This window comes from Ictalurus furcatus, chromosome 1 (genome assembly GCF_023375685.1).
Source record: "Ictalurus furcatus strain D&B chromosome 1, Billie_1.0, whole genome shotgun sequence".
Lineage (NCBI taxonomy): Eukaryota > Metazoa > Chordata > Actinopteri > Siluriformes > Ictaluridae > Ictalurus > Ictalurus furcatus.
Window position 1 is genome coordinate 17,062,690 of NC_071255.1, and position 12,790 is coordinate 17,075,479.

A 12,790-nucleotide genomic window follows, 5' to 3' on the forward strand; every position below is an offset into this window, starting at 1 on the left:
ATGAAAGTACAATAGCAGTTTCCTCCCTCCTCCTTCTCCTTTTACTCTTTCTCTCCCACATTTTCTCCCTCCCTTACCCACCCACACTGCCACTATACTGCCTCTGTTGTATTTACCTGCTGCTGCATAGTGATATAAAGCAGATGAACAGCTCCCGCTGGCTCGAGCACAGGTTTAAAAATCCGCATCCCTTTCAGCCGTGTTTAATGTTGTAACGCTCTGTACCACCTTCAGCCTCACCCACACTATTATAAAAATGTTTTCAAAATGGAAATTTATTCTTTATTAGCATGGAGGTTTAGGGCCTTTTTCTGCAGAAAACATGCTAAAGATTTTGTTTATGGAGTTTATGACCTTGAATAAAGAAGGCCGACATCTGTGGAAAGAATGGAATTACAAATAGAAAAAGGTTGGCTAATTAGCTCAGATTTCCTGTATTGGAAATCTCACCTTTTGTCTGTAGTCTGTGAATCTCATTAAAATAATAAGGAGTTATTGCATAGTAATATATTTTACATTTAAATTCTATTTAAATAATCAAGACCATCTCTCAGTAGTGTGATGCAGTAAATACATTGTTTTGTTGTTTTTTTAATATACTGTTTGTAGGTTCGGGTAGGCAAGATGGTGTGTTTGTTTTTTTGGCATGAAAAGCATAACACGTGCTTAATTTCTAAGCTCTGCAAGAGTGGCTTCAATACACAGTGAGGTTTGGATATCCAGTAGTGCTCATCATCATGTGTAAATCCATTGAACACACTTAAAGCTTTATTAGTCAGCAGACTAATAAACTTGTACACGTCTTGTAGCATTAGATCTTCTGCTGCTGCAGTGAACAGCATAAGTCGCAGCAATAACTTGTGCTTTTCTCCACGTCTTCGAGTACAATGTCTGATTGAGGACTTACCAAATAAAAATATTATTACCACTATTCTGTTTGGTTTTTATGTCGTGAGATCTTGCCCCCCTCACTTTACTGTGTTTTCTCTATTGCTCTCTTTTCAGGAGTCCGTCGTCCTCCTGAAGGTGACAAGTCCAACCACAGTGTTCACTACACTCTGCTAATAGCATGTGTGCTTGTGGCGTTTGTCTTGGGTGCCTTCCTCTCTGGCTTCCTTGTCTCTTGTTACTGTAACTACAATGTAAACAAGACTAAGAGACTGGCCAAGGACCCGGAGGCTCCCATCCCTCATGCTCTGTCTCTGCGTAGTCTGGCCAAGCTGAATGGCCTTCTAGAAAACCAGGGCAAGGATGAGAAGCTGGAGGTATCTTCTCCAAAGCTCTATAACTCCTTCTTCCAAAATGGGAAGGATCATTCAGGGCGGAGACATGGCCACCATGGTGTCATGGCAGATCTGATCCATCCTCATCACCACCACTCTTCAGAGCTGTCTGGACTTCCCACACCTGATTCAACTCCAGAACTGCCCATCAAGAGCATGAAGGCCTTCAAGAACCAGTGGGAGAAGAATCAGAACTGTAATAATGCCAAAGAGCCCAAGTCTCACAATATGGCTGGGTCCAGGCCCAGCTCTGGAATTCCTCAGCAGGTCTTTCCGTTCACTCATGGTCTGGCTAGCCGACAGTCTCTGGGTGGTTCTGTGCACCTGGAAGAGCGCAAGATACACAATGCAGAGCGCATTCCAAGTCAGCCACAGCACTGCTACCCCCACAAAATTGTGGATGTGACTTCACTTGATGAGCTCCTCAAGCACATCCATGAGATTAATGTTGCGACTGGGAAGACCCCCACCGTACTTACCTCATCCATGTCAGCTAACTCGGGCCAGATGGCATTTGCCAACCGTGTGCAGCCACAAATCCCTGAAACTGAGTCTGCTCCCTACTACAGCTCCTCCACACTGCCCAGAGACAGCCTGACACGTCGCATGGATGTACCACCAGAGATGCCTTCTCAGCACCAGTCCACACTGGAGAGGGTTTCGCGTCATGCCTCCCAGCGCCACTCTCTCATGTCAGCCGGAGGAGCTGTTTGCCGAGAGCCAAGCTTTAGCCGTCGCTCGCACCACCCTCCACTTCTCGCCCGGGTCAACTCCACTGGTGGCTGTGATGCACGTCACCCACTCATACCCAATGGCTACCTGACGCGCCAGCACAGCTACAGCGAGCAGCCCGAGCTCCAGCGCGGCGCTGTGGTCCGTCGCACAGCCTCACTGAAACCTGATGTCCCTCCCAAACCACTCTTTATCCCTGCCTCCTCACCTGTAAATCAGGCTGGGAAGTTCAACTACTGAACTCCCATGGACTCCTCACTTGCACTTCAGAGTATGTAGACTAACAAATCTACACTTGTTCAAACAGCAAGACTAGACTCCTGTCTAGGTTGCTTAGTTCTGTCTATGGGCAGCTTTTGAATAAATCCTGCACCACCACTGAGAAATGGATTCAGTCAAGAGGAGAAAAACAAAAAAAACTGCAATAGAACTGATAATGGCTGCCAGTGTTGTCAACTTCACATTTGACATTTGAACTTGACTCTTTTTCTTTCTTTGTGCCTCATGAATATTTGTACCATATTGGTATTGCTCAACTATTTGCTTATAGAAGGTGAGGAAGTACTGTAGAAGAGAATGGAACAGTGCCCATCTTGTTCTAGGCTGCCACTGTGTTGAGTGTTGCTTTCAGTGTTCTCCTGAATTCTTGGTTATGGTATTTCAAGGCTGAGACTAACCTAGGCTTGAGCCTTATCCTGATTCTGATTCTGATCTCTCCCGCATTGAACTATTTTGTTGATGTAGACTTGATGGACTGTATCAATCCAAGTTCTAAACGTGTATATATATGCATGTGTGTATATATATGTGTTTATATTTACACAGTATATGTATGCATATACCTAAACAGTATATGTATTCTGATAAAATGGATGATCACCTCTGAAAGTAGCTCTTTGCCTTATTTTGACAGGTAAACTTTCAGTTGAAATGCCCTCCCATTATGATTTACCCTACAAATATTAAATCTCCTGGTAGAACACATTAGCAATAACATATTCAGCTGTATTACCATAACTTCTGCAACAGCACTGCCCACCTTTAGAGTGTCCTAGTCAAAATAATAATGGAAAAAAAAAACATTATTTCGTATTCAATCTCTTGCTAGGCCTGTTTACCAATGGGATTAATTGGTCCTTAATTTAGTGTTATGAATATAGATGTATGTAAGAGGAATGTAATCAGATGTGCATCACACTCTTGAGATTATCCAAAGCAGTCTTTGTCTTTTAAGCTCTCCTAACACATGAACACTGGTCCAGTTTCTTTGATGCAGTTTAAGATGATTATCAGTGTAAATTTCCTTCTCAAAGACTGGGCTTAAACTGTGAAAACTGACCCCTCATGCCAGAAAACAAACGTAACCCCAGATCTGAACTTCTCCTGTTTTCATCATGTTCAAATGTGTTCTATCATTATTAACTTTGTAGCTGTTTGGTGTAAATATATGAACAATAACTAGCCAAATTCTGTTTGTGTACATTTGTGCCTTATTTAATATGGTATGTGCTACAGGGGGCGTGTTGGGGAATGCAATGGGAAGAAGAGAGACGCTACCGTTATCATTTAATTTGCAGTTTTTAAAAAGAAAAGAACTTTGGTGTCTGTATGTGTCATACATATATATAAATATAGAATATTGTAGATTTATATTTCTATTTAGACATTTTTAATATTCTCTTACTGTGTGAAGCTATTCCTTTTGGATCCGCAGCTCCCTGGTTTTATAGTTCTTCACCACTTTGTTTTAGTCCTTTATGTATGTGTGCATGTAAAGCAATCCATTGCACAAGGAAAAAAAAAACAAAAAACTGCAGGAAAGTTGGTGTGAAGATTTCAGATTTAATTTAATCCAAAGGAGAATTCTCTTTTGATGATGATTGGATCTAGCCAAAATGAACGTGTGTCCAAAAAAAGAAATTTTCTGAAACATAACGATCAAAATAGAAAAAGTGTCTGTTTGGATTATTACTGAGTTTGAATGAGGTGTGTGTGTGTGTGTGTGTGTGTGTGTGTGTGTGTGTGTGTGTGTGTGTGTACGCAAACATGTTCATGTGAAGAAACAAGTATATCCCATGGAAATAGTTTTTTTGTTTGTTTGTTTTTTGACATATTTGGACAAGCAAACATTTGATCATCTTTGGAACAGTGAATGTTAATAAAGTTGATATACTTGAACAAAACCACAAGGAAAAATAGCTTTATCAATTATTTATTCAACAGAAATATCAATAGATGTGAGATTCTTCTGTGGAAAAAGTAAGTACACCGTTGGCCTCCGAAGCTAGTACTGTATTTCCCCCTTTAGCAGAAATAACTTCTTGTAGGCGTTGTGCATAATTGCATAATATCAGAGACATATGTTATCTGCTTGCTGGAATTTTGAGCACTATTCCATGCAATATTCTTTCAGTTACAAGATATTTGAGGGTTTTCTTGCATGTACTGCCTGTTTCAAATCCCCCAGAACATTTCAATTGGATTCAAATCCGGGCTTTGACTAGGCCATTCCATAACCCTCCATTTCTTCTTTTTGAGCCATTCCTTGGTGGATTTCAGTTTCAGTTCAACTTTTGGACAGATGGCCTCACATTATCTTTAAGCACTCTTTGATATGATGCAGAATTCATAGTTGAATCATTAAATGCAAGCTGTCCAGTCCCTGAGGCAGCTAAGCAACCCCAAACAATAACATTTCCACCACCATGCTTCACAGTTGGTATGAGGTGCTTCTCCTGAAAAGCTGTCTTTGGTCTGCACCAAACATGTCTGCTGTTACTGTGGCCAAACATCTCTATCTTTGATTCACCTCTCCAGAGCACATTATTCCAAAAAGCCTGGTCTTTGCCTATATGATCACTGGAAAACTGTAGTCTTACAAAGGCTTTTTCCTGGCACGCCTCCCATGCAGGTCAAATTTGTGCAATATCTTTCTGATTGTAGAAGCATGCACTTTGACACCAACAATTACCAGACTTACTAGCAGATCCTATGATGGAGTTTTGGGGTTCTTGAAGCCTTTTTTTTTTTTTTTTTTTTTTTTGCATCAGACGGTCTGCTCTTGAGCTGAATTTGCTGGCATTTGAAATCTGCACCACTTATAGATTATTTTCCTTACAGTGGAATGATGTATTTTAAATAATTTGGAGATCTTTTTAAATCCCTTGCCAGACGCATAGGCAACCACAACCTTTTTTTTCTGATATCCTTACAGAACTCTTTAGATCTTGGCATGAAGACACCACACACCTCAATAACAAAGGGAACACCAGACACTAGATTTGAGAGGGGTATAAATAAGACCTGTTCCACCTGCACTCCCTAAGCAGCTTCTAATCACTGGCACCCAATCTTCAACACCTCATTCTAATTTTATGGATTTGAAGGTGTGATAAATGTAGGGGTGTACTTACTTTTTGTGACTGATGTAACTGATCTTTTTTTTTTTTTGTTCATTTAAATTGTGAAAATTACTACAAAATGTCCAGTTCATGTGTCATTTAACGGTGTGCAACACCTTTATTAATAGGCACTGTTTCAAAGAAGATTAAATGTTTGCTTGTCCGAATATGTTATATATTGTTATATTATGTTATATATATATATATATATATATATATATATATATATATATATATATATATATATATATATATATATAAATAATATAATATTTTATTCCATGGGATGTACTTATTTTATTATTCACATGACTGTATTTCTGTCTCACCTTTGCTCCACTGTTACACTGTCACACTGAACAATTTTATATGGTTCCCAACTTGAAGACACCTTTCCCCATCAAAATGTCCCAGAGAACTCCTGGTGCTGGTCTGAAATCATTTTCTTATGAACACTTGAATTAATTTCATAAGCCAGTTGCCCCAGTAAAACATACTACACTATGTTGCTCCATGTTACACCAAATGCAATGTCATGTTTTATAACCAGCTGATGTACAATATGCAACATACATACAATAGTAGGAAAGGGTTACATAAAGACCTGTTAAGCAATGGCTGTTTATTGAAATGAAGTTTGTCATTTCAGTAACATCTGTGAGTAAATGGGAAAGGCCATCTACCTGTAGCCAGAATAATTTCCTTCAATTGCCATTATGATTATGAAGGAAAGGGAATGAATGATGTGTCGCTTTATTTGCTTCAACCGCTGAGGGTTTTGTTATTGCACAGTGTAAATAAAGAGAACGGACAGATCCTGAATGCAGAATTCTGTTCTTATTACTGCAACGGGAAACGTTCCTCTGCCTCTGCTTTTATTGAAAATTATTGTATTTTACTTATGATAGAAATAAATCTGAAGACATGCATGTTTTTTGGAGCGACTGTGTAATTTCATATTTTGTAGATTTTTTTTTTTAAAAACAGCATGTGTAACTCCCATTGTGCCAAGTTGAATTCAGCTATTGACACATCAAAAATATATAATAAAAAAAAGTAAATAAATGTCAACATAAAGGTTTTTTTAAAAAGAGGGCGGCAGATGATCTGAAATTGTGTAACATTTTTGCGCATACATTTGCATATGTGAATCACACTTTTAAAAAATATCAAGCTTGAGGTTTGTTACACTTACACTTCTGAAGTACATCAACAGCAGTGTTTGTGCTTGAGAGGGAATTAGTCAAATTTGCTGAGGAAAAAAATCTCATCTTAAAAATCTCAGCTTAAATGTTGTCTTCAATTTCAAGCTTTTGTCCGCCTGCCACTTCAGACTTTTTTTTTTTTTTTTTTAACCCCAAAATCAGACAAGATTAAATGTCAGGCTCCACTTGCTTCAAGATCTGAAACAGCAGCAAGGATCATCAGACAGCACTGCACATGTCCTGATGGAAGACATCATTTTTGCTCTTATTATTATATCATGAATAGACATGATTAGGGCACTAATACACCATGAACTCCACTTATTTATTATGATCCCTCTACCATTTGTGTGTTATTTGAGTGGTTATAATTGATATTATGGAAATGTTTTCAATATGTTTCTGTGTAAAGGGTTTAATTTAAAGTCTCCTCTGGAAGTATTGTAACAGCAAGGCCAATTCTATTGTTTCCGCTAGACAGTGAAGACATTTGAGATCAAAAGATGATTATGACACAATAGATCAGAATTTCAGGTTTCATTTCCTGATATTTACATCTAGATGTGTTAAACAATTTAAAACATTGGCACCTTTGGTGGCAGACCACCCGATTTTTTGGTGAGCAGAAGTATAGGAACAGATAGTGTTAAAGTAAATAACACTTAATTGTTTGCATATCCGTTGGTTGCAATAACTGCATCAAGCCAGTCACCAAATTGTTGCATGAAAGCTGAAATTCTGATCTATTGTCTCATATTCATCTTTTCAGCTCAAACCAAAATGTATTCAATGTACAGTATACAGAAAACAATATAATTGGCCTTGTTGTTCCAATCTTTTTAGAGATTACTGTTACTGGGTTGCTAGACATTATAGATTTGGCATCTGTATTACATTATCGTCATTACTATTATATCACACTGATTTCCATCAAAAGTAATTCAAAAGCCCAGCTCTACTTACTCAAATAAATTAAATGCAATGAAGCTCAGTTTTGTTGAGCCCTAAGCTCTCAATTTATCCACTTGTGCACTGTCATCAGACCCATTCTACCAGGTCCCATGGTAGTATATTTATTGAGGCAAAGTGATGAAGAAAGAGAAATGCCCTAGCAAGAATTGGTGTGAATGGTGCTGCTTTATTGGCACTAAAACCACTGGAATCCCAAACAATTATTTACAACCCCAATTCTGAAAAAGTTGCAAAAAATGAAAAACAAAAAACAGTCCAAAAGAGTCATTTGAAAATTCAATTCACCCTGTACTATATTGAAAACACATTATTAACACATTACTTGATGTTTTACTTTGTGAACTTAATTTATTTTTGAAAATATACACTCATTTCAAGTCTGATGACTGCAGCAAAGTCCAAAAAATTGGGACATTCGACTGTTTACCACTGTGTAACATCACCTTTTCTTTTAATAACACTTATTAAGAGTTTGGGTGCTGAAGACACCAGTTAGTTAAATTTAGCAAGCGGAATTTCCCCCATTCATCCATTATGCATTTCTTCAGCTGTGCAACTGTACGGGGCCTTCATTTCCTTATTTTGCACTTCATAATGCACCACACATTCTCAATTAGAGTCAGGTCAGGACTGCAGGCAGGCCATGCTAGCACCCTCACTCTCTGCTTATGCAACCATGCGTTTGTAATTCAGGCAGAATGTGGTTTGGCGTTGTCCTGCTCTGGATGGCAGGATATATTGCTCCAAAATGTATACATATCTTTCTGCATTAATGTTGCCCTCACAGATGTGCAAGTTACCCATGCCATGGGTACTGACACACCCCCATACCATGACAGACGCTGGCTTTTGGACCTGACTCTTATAACAGCTTGGATGGTCCATTTCCTCTTTGGCCCAGAGAACACGACAGCTGTTTTGTCCAAAAACCATTTGAAATGTTGACAGAACATTTGAAATGTTCTGCTTTGCATAATAAAGCCTTAACTTGCATCTGTGGATGCAGCGGCGAATGGTGTTGACATGACAAAGGTTTACCAAAGTATTCTCGAGCCCATGTCAGGATATCCATTACAGACTCATGACGGTTTTTAAGACAGTGACGTCTGAGGGATCGGAGATCATGGGCATTCAGAATGTGTTTTCTGTCTTGCCCTTTACGCACCAAGATTTGACCGGATTCTTTGAATCTATTAATTATATTCTGCACTATAGAAGGTGAAATGCCCAAAATCCTACCGATTTGTGTTTGGGGAATGTTGTTCTCAAAGTGTTGGATTATTCGCTAGCGCATCTGTTGGCAGATTGGCAAGCCTCAACTCATCCTTGCTCTTGTAGGACTAGGCCTTTTTTGAAGGCTCCTTATACTATGATTAGATGATTGCCTCACCTGTTTCACATCATCTTCTTATTTCAACTTGTCATTTGTCACTTGTCAAATTTCATTGCTATTAGTCCTAAATTGCCCCTGTCCCAGCTTTTTTGGAACGTGTTGCATGCATCAATTTCAAAATAAACATTTATATTATAAAAGGATGCGGTTGATTAGGTAAAACATCAAATACCTTGTCTTTATACGTTTTTTGTTTAAATACAAGTAAAAGTACATTTACAAATCACTCCTCTTTGGTTTTATTAGCATTTTCCATACTGTCCCAACTTTTTCGGAATAAGGGTTGTAAAATACGGATAACTAGACGACTGAAATTAGTGCAAAAATATTTTGAAATGTTCCATACCAAAAGATACTCAACCTCTGCAAACAATTTTAAACTACTAATTCAGTTTCTTTTATAAATGCATGAAAATACTCACACTTTGCTTACTTACTTATATATACTCAATAGCCAATATATTAGGAACACCTGTACCTCTGATCATTTCATACAATTATCCACCAACCCAATCCATAATATCATGCTGGTTTGAGTATTTAAGAAACTGCTGATTCTCTGGCATGAGAGAACAGTCTCTAGAGTTTACACAGAATGGTATGAAAAACAAAAAAACATCAAGTGACTGGCAGTGCTTGTGGGCAGAAATGCCTTGTTGATTAGAGAGGTCAGAGGACAATGGACAGACTAGTTCAAGCTGACAGGAAGGCTACAGTAACTGAACCACTTACAGCTGTAGTGATAAAAAAAAAGCTTCTCAGAAAGCATAACACATCAAACCTCGAGGCTTCTACAACAGCAGACCACACTGGGTTCCACTCCTGTCAGCTAAAAACAGGAATTGGCAACTACAGAGGGCACAGGTTCACTGGACAGTTGAGGACTGGAAGACTAGGCGATTCACTATAGACTGAAAATCCCAGGAGATCTGCGATTTCTGAAATACTCAAACTTGTCTGTCTGGCCTCAAGAATCATGCCATGGTCAATGTCACTGAGATCACATTTTACCCACTTTCTGATGTTTATTGAGAACCTTAACTGAAGTGCTTGACCTGTAACAATAGGATTTTATGTGCTGATGCCACATAATTGGCTGCTTAGATAACTGCATGTATGCGCAGGGGTACAACCTCTTAAAGTGGCTGGTGAGTGTAAACATCATGGTTAAATGGAAGAGCGAGCATCACATTGAACATAAGATGATATTAACTCATATTAAGATGAAGATAACTTCACGGTGCCTTTGGGTCATGGTTGGTTAATTTTTATGGCAATTGAGTAAATTTTTTCCTTGAATGGTGTTACTGTCTTCTTGTCTTTATATATTAGGTGTTTTTAGACAGGGGTAGTGCTCATGCTGGTACACCTTGCCAGTCAAACATAATTAGGGATAAACTGACCTTAACAATACACATACAGATTTATAATAAGAAATATTATTATTTCTCAAGTCATGCTATAGAAAGTACTTGGGACAGTGTCAATTTTTTTTTTTTTTTGTATGTGCTATTTTCACTTGTCACAATGCTGACATGGCGATTCTATAATGTTTGTCTCATATTAAAGTGCCTGATATATGTGTGATTTTATATTTTTACACTCTTGTTAATATATGACCTTGGTCAATGTTAGAACCAGAGATCTCCAGGGCTCAGAACAAGTTCAATGAAATCCAGACACAAATGGTATCTTGCTAGAAAGAAAGATACAATCATTAGAATATACTGGAACAAGTCTCTTAGGTCTCATGGACTAGAGCTAAATGTCCTGGAGTTACACCTTTAAAAATCTCACACATTGCATAAATACCAAGTTTAAAAAGATTTAATATCTGAGTTTATTGCTTTGATTTTGTTTGATTTGTTACTGTGGTGAAATGTAAATGTCTGAGCACTCCCAATGCATTACATAAATTAACCAATGAGATGTTGTGCTGCTTGTTTTACCTGTGCGCATCCATATTACAAACAAACAAACAAAAAAAAAACTACATTCAGCGTTGAATGTCTTAAGTTATCTCATGACATGGCTTCATAAACCACTGCAGTCTATAGAATGGATGTGATTTGAGATTTTCTGTCAGAGGCTCATTACTGTGAAGTTTAACAACAGGTAAGATTAGTTTAGCACCAAAAATGCAATGAAGGTGACCTGGGAATAAAAGAAGGCAAACAGCAAAAGCTTGTCTACAGCAATATCATATACTCTTGGTCAACGCAGCCCTCTTCAGCTTGGATGTAAGTAACTTGCTTTGTTTTTATTGTGCAACTAACAGTCTATATACACTCACCAGCCACTTTAATAGGAACACCTATACACATGCTCACTCATGAAATTATCCAAGCAGCCAATCATATGTCATCTGCAAAGTAGATAAAATCATACATGTACAGGTCAAGAGCTTCAGTTAAAGTTACATCAAATATCAGAATGTTTTTGAATTTGAGCCATCAACAACTTGGTGCCAGTCCAGCTGATTTGGGTATTTCAGAAAATGCAAGTCTCCTGGGATTTTTATGCATACTAGTCTCTAGAGTTTACACAGAATGGTATGGAAAACAAAAAACATCAACTGAGTGGCAGTGTTTGTGGGCAGAATCCAGTTAGCAGCTTCTTTTATGAGAGGGTAAGAGGAGAGTGGCCAGACAGTTTCATGCTGACAAAGCAATAGTAACTCAAATAACCACTCTTCAAAGCATCACAGAACTCACAACACATTGAACTTTGAGGCAGAAAGCTTAGAGCAGAAGACCACATTGGGTTCCATTCCTGTCAGCCAAGAACAGGAATCCAAGAGTACAGTAGGTACAATTTCAGCAAAACTGGACAGCAGAAGATTGGGGGGGAAACAGGTGATGTTTTTTTTTCTTCTATTCTTTATCTGTTTTATGCTTTGCTCTGCTGCCACATGATTGGGTGATTGGATAAATGCATGAATGCACAGGGGTATGGGTATTCCTATTAAAGTGGCCAGTAATTGTAATTGGTCCCTGTTTGCTGGGCAACATGAGGGACATATCTCAGCCATATGCTAGTATTCCTACACATTCTCTCTTGCATTCTCTACGCATTGTACTTTTCTCTTTAACTGCATGGTCTGACTGGAGTTCTATACTGATGACATTCTCATTAAAATATGTTAATGCATTCATGTATTTTATAGGAGTATATGTACATGTGCATGTCAGTGCAATTAGTTTAGAGCTTTGCAAGTTTTGTGAGCCATTTTATTAGCTTTTGTAAAATCTCACATTGAAATTTCCTGAACTTAAGAAGTATGGAAATCTAAATTTGAGTTAATAGTTGGTTTTTTGGGGGGGTTTTTTCATTCCAGTTAGCCCACTAGCTTATTATTCTTGTCTTAGCTATGTAAAAGGATTTTCCTATTTTATCACCATTTTGTTGTAACCAGTTTAGGAATGTTATGTTGGGGTTGGGACACAAGGAGAGAGACATTAAAATATCGGTTCTGCTCAGAGTGAATCAATTCGTTTTTACAAAGAAGTACTCAAAGTCACAAAATCAAACCTTTAGCTTAACAAGGACGTGTTTATACTGTATGCGACTCAAATATTAACTGGAAGTTGGTTTTTTATTGTCTTTTTTTTTTTTTTTTTTTTTGCATGTGCCAGCATTTGAAGATTCTGTAAATACTGTTTTCTTCAACATTAAATAGTGTTACTCAAACTATACTTTTAGGCCCTCAGTTCATTAAGAGTCCAACCCACCACCCCAACTTCAGGACCCTATTCAGGACTTGGCTGATTTTTTAAGTAACTGCTTAGGAACTGTAGTCTTGAC

General features: G+C 38.1%; 1 protein-coding gene across 6 annotated transcripts in view; it reads left to right on the forward strand.

Annotated features, from left to right (window-relative positions):
* Positions 1-4,528, forward strand: part of sema6e (sema domain, transmembrane domain (TM), and cytoplasmic domain, (semaphorin) 6E) — a 142,578-nt gene extending 138,050 nt beyond the window's left edge. For all 6 annotated transcript variants that reach the window (XM_053629821.1, XM_053629805.1, XM_053629835.1 and 3 more), the window contains one exon: positions 1,006-4,528. In XM_053629821.1, the coding sequence (XP_053485796.1) occupies positions 1,006-2,255 (1,250 nt within the window). In that variant the 3' untranslated portion in view covers positions 2,256-4,528. The remainder of the gene's footprint in view (positions 1-1,005) is intronic.
* The last annotated feature ends 8,262 nt before the right edge of the window (positions 4,529-12,790 follow it).